Below are 4,705 nucleotides of genomic sequence, written 5' to 3' on the forward strand. Positions count from 1 at the left end.
TGAGAAGAGGAGCAGGGTCAGCTGACCTGGGCACGGGGTGGGGGTGGGGGCTGGGTGGGTGGGTGAGAAGAGGGGCAGGGTCAGCTGACCTGAGGGGGGGGTGAGAAGAGGGGCGGGGTCAGCTGACCTGAGCTCCTCCCTGCGCCGGCGAATCAGTTCTTCATCTAGTCGGTGTATACAGGTTCCTTCACTTTTGATTTTCTCAAAATGCTTTTTCACTTCTTCTCTCCATTCAGCCTGAGTGAGGAAAGTTTAATTTTGTGAATGCTGTAGTCTCCTTCCCTGACATGTCCACAGGACCATGTACAAGGCATTTCCTTCTGTGACTCTGCATACTTTCCCCAAACTTCCTACAAGAGCTCTCTGGCCAGGGTACACGCGGAATCAAACACAAAACATCCCCACCCCCAGGGCTGTAACTGCAAGCCCCAGTCTCTGTTCTGACACAATGCTATCTCTTTTCCAGTTTCTCCACAGAGTGGCCATCAGAAACAGCACAGGGTACAGTGATCATCCCTTCTAGACAAAAGTGCTCAGCTGAAGTCAAGGGAGTAAGTATGGAGGCAGAAAGTCCTGACAACTAAGGCTCACATGTCTGGGGTTCCCATGTCGGAGTTATCTTCACATCCGCTGTCACATTGCCTTTGCTTAGGACAAAAGCCCAAGAGAAGATCTGGAGCAGAGCATCCCAGAGAAAATGTGCAGCAGGACAGAATATCACATAGGAATATGGACTGAAGGGGGGAGGGGAGAGGAAGGAAACGAGGGGCTAGGCTGGGGAGGCAACCCAGTGGGAGGAAAAGGGTCCCCAAAGGAGGCAAAGAGTCAGAGACAACCCCACTCATACTGGTAGGAGTCCCACAAGAACATCAAGTACATAACCATAACCTGGCTACAGAGGACTGGCCAGACCCACACAGCGCCCTGATGGCCGCTTCAGTCTCTGTGAGTCCCTCTTAGCCCTGCTTAGCTGATTCTGTGAGCTGTGTTCTTGTGGGGTCCTCAGGCCCTCTGGCTCCTACAGTTCTTCCTCCCTTTCTTTCTGGGGAGTCCCTAAGCTCCGTCTAATGTTTGGCCGTGGGTCTCTGCATCTGCTTCTATCCTAACATTCATTTCTGCATTTAATTTAGCCCATTTTGAGTCAATAAATATATGTAGTAAAATGTCTCCTCTGAGAATAAATCTTTGAAACAATATTGGAAGCCGCTGCAGAGATGGAATTCACATCAGAAAAATTCATTTTAGAAACTTAATAACATTAAGTGATTTAGTACTAATGGTTCAATTCCAAGCTGGTCCTGAGGTGCAGGCCTACAAGCCCAGCTGCTTAGATGCTGAGGCAGGAAGAATCCCACCTTCAAGATCTGTCTGTGCTATAGAGTAAGTTCAAGGCCAGCCTGGGCAGCTTAGCAAGACCTCGTATAAAGACAAAACAAAATAAAACAAAACACAAACAAGAAGTCCAAGGTCGAGCTCAGTGGTAGAGTGATTGCCTAGCACTCAAGAGGACCTGGGTTCCATCCCTAGTGTTGCCAAAATGATGTGATGATGATGATGGTGATGAGATGATGATGATGATGGTGATGGTGATGATGATGATGATGATTCTGCACACACAGTGGGATAACTCAGGACCTTCACTGTACTATTATGCCTTGTGGTTGTGCCTTTGTCCTCCTCTCTGCTCACTCCTCCCTCATAGTGACAGTGGTCAGAGCACCACCCTTATAACATTTTCACCCAACACCCACACTCCTCCCTTTCTCTGGCTCCATGCCTGTCTATCCCACTCTGTCACCCATCTGAAGAGTCTAATCTGGTAGCCTGTGACTTGCTTCAGCCAGTGTGGCACTATGGCAAGCATGATGCAATCACCTGTACTGGTCTTGCTTTCTTGATCCATTTGTCACTATGAAGGCAAACAGGAGTGAGGACGCCCCAGCTAGCCTGTGCCCGAGATAGCCTGTGCCTGAGCTAGCGGCCAGGGAGGACAGAGGAACTCTAGCTCCTACCCAGACATCAGCACACCCGCTAAGGGACCACCTGGGACCAGCCACCTTCCTTCTAACCTGGGATCTGACTACAGACCTCCAGGCAAATTCAAAGCATCACAGAAACTGGCTCGAACTGCCTATAGAATGGTGGGCTAAACAAATGCACATGTATTTTTTTACATGTAAGTTGTGGGAAATTTTAGTACGGTGAAGGCTAACAGATGCTTTATGGCCCAGTTCTGCTGTGGCTCTGACTGGTCCTCAAGTTCCTGCCCTAGTTTTCAGCTTTTGTCCATCAGAGTGAGCAAGGCCTCCATGCAGAGCAGCAGTGACATTGACTCCAGTGCAGTCCCATGCGGCCCTCACACCCTCTCCTTAAACAATGCCACTCGGATTCATGGTCACATCTGCCGACTGTCACAGTTACTGTCTCACCACGAATAGGGCCATGTGACTGTTACATGGTGAATAGTGCTCCTTGGCTGTCTATTCAGTCCCACGAGGTAAGAATGTGCTGGCTTACCTGAGACTTGAAGTAAGTTTCTTGAGGGGTGGCAAGCACATCCGCAGACGCAATGTCTAAATGCATGAGCGTCTGCCGGAAAGAAGGCCGGTTGCGAGGTTTACTCTGCCTAAGAGGAAATACACCATGTTCATCTCAGAGGCTGTGTGTGTTTGTGTGTGTGGGGGGGGTAGGGGTAGGGGTTGGAGGCTGAGGCTTTATTCTGCTTTATGAAATACACATTTGATTCCAAGAATTGCTATATCCCACAGTTTAGGTATACTGAGGTACAATGGAAAAATGCAGCTAGGATAAGCATCTATCGACGGCCTGGAAAGTTAGGTCTGTGACTTCCTGGGAACAGTGAAGTGATCCTAGCCATCAGCTGTTTGGCAGGGAACTGTCTCAAGACATCACACCAAACCCCTCACTTATATTTTGATCAGTTACACGCAACTCCACGTGTAGGAGCTGGCTCTACTTTACAGAGAGGTGCACCCCCTATTTCATAGGTAACAAGTCAGAGCCAGCATTTGAGTGCAAGGTTCTAAAATTCTGCAGCGTTTGTCATTCCATCACAGTGTGGTTCCTTCCAAATACCCTGTAGAGGTGTCTCTACTCTTTTCAGAGAAACTTTGATAGCTTTTTAGGCAGAAAGTAAGCGAGAACAGCAGAAAAAATGCCTTTCTTACCATGTCTGTTTCATAAGGATTTTGAATCCATCCGGGCAAGTGGAAGGAACTGGGAGATGTAAGCTGTTGCTCCCGACACCCCAGATGATGGCGGAAGAATCCACATCCTTGTAGGGGATCTCCCCTGTCAGCAGCTCCCACAGCACCACTCCAAAAGACCTTGAGCAGACAGGGACATGGAAGGCTGCTCAGGGGGATGGATTCACACTTCAATTAATTAAAGGCCTGGTAGATGGGGTATGCTTGCTATCTCAACACTCAGAGGCTGAGCTGGGAGGATCATGAGTTCAAGGACAGCCTGGGTGCATGGCAGGTTTCAGGTCACCCTGAGCTGTATGGTGGGACCTATGTCATCAAGACCAACTAAATTTTGTTTAATATATTATAAAAAATTATATTATAAATATATTATAAATTATAAAAAAGTGAGAGTTATGCAATCCATTTCATAAAGCCTTCTACACTAAAGTGTTGTTCAAAATTAACTTCTGGTTTTCCAGAAAGTCCAGTACATTCATGGAGATGCCTCAGAACCGATTCTGGGTCAAACCTTAGATAATGTGAAACCGGAATCAACTGGAAGTGAGAAGCAGAGAAGAGCATTCCAGGAAGGAGAGACAGGGAGGGCAGAAGTCAGGCGGAAGTGGGGGGCCAGGGAGCGCTACTCACCATATGTCAACCTTCTCTGAGACAGGCTCATTCCGGATCACCTCTGGTGCCATCCATGCAACGGTGCCAGCAAAGGACATCTTGGTGCTTTTATCACTGAGTTCCTTAGATGTGCCAAAGTCTGAAATTTTCACTGCATCTGTGTGAGTCACTAAAACACTTTAAAAAGAAACAAAGACAACAAACAGATCATTAGCGCTAGTGAGAACTATGAGCGTAAGCAGTGACTGTCTACTCACCGGCTCCCACCCTGCAGAGCTCAGCTTACAGGTCCCATCGTTCTTGGGTACCATTCTCGAAGCTTGCACCCGCCAGGTGCTCAGCCTCCTCCTTGCTGACAGTGACTTCTGCCAAGCCACTTAGTCTTCTAGGTCTATGTTCTCTCTATAACCCATAAGTGGGACCGTGGCCTTAGGTACGCATCGCATTCAAGGGATGTGCCTGAGCTAAGAGGAGTGCTGAGTCTTCTCCATGCCAAGGATGGGCACTAATAACCAAAGTTCAGGCAGGTTCCGTACAAGGCATGCTTTGCTTTTCACGAGAGCCACTTACAAAGGGTCCTGGAACAAACTGCTTCTGCTAGTTTTAAAGGTGTATACAAGTGAGAATATTGATACTCCCCCAGGCCTACACACACACACACACTCACACACACTCACACTCACACACTCACACACTCACACACTCACACACACCACACACACCCACACACACACACACTCACACTCACGCACACACACACACGCACACACACGCACACACTCACACACACACACTCACACACTCACACACACTCACACACACACACTCACACACATACACACACACACACTCACACACACTCACAC

The 4,705-nt window shown here is 48.3% G+C and overlaps 1 protein-coding gene across 1 annotated transcript; it reads right to left on the reverse strand.

Moving 5' to 3' along the window:
* Positions 1-89: 89 nt before the first annotated feature.
* On the reverse strand, positions 90-4,003 carry LOC114635839 (mitogen-activated protein kinase kinase kinase 13-like; the record flags this gene model as incomplete). The annotated part of the gene is made up of 4 exons (XM_028784241.1): positions 3,858-4,003; positions 3,189-3,347; positions 2,518-2,626; positions 90-237 (listed from the first exon to the last, which is right to left on the reverse strand). Coding segments are annotated over exons 1-4 (496 nt in total), but the record flags the coding sequence as incomplete, so codon positions are not given.
* Between the last annotated feature and the right edge of the window lie 702 nt (positions 4,004-4,705).

This window comes from Grammomys surdaster, unplaced genomic scaffold, assembly GCF_004785775.1.
Source record: "Grammomys surdaster isolate TR1022 unplaced genomic scaffold, NIH_TR_1.0 118500, whole genome shotgun sequence".
NCBI classification, from domain to species: domain Eukaryota; kingdom Metazoa; phylum Chordata; class Mammalia; order Rodentia; family Muridae; genus Grammomys; species Grammomys surdaster.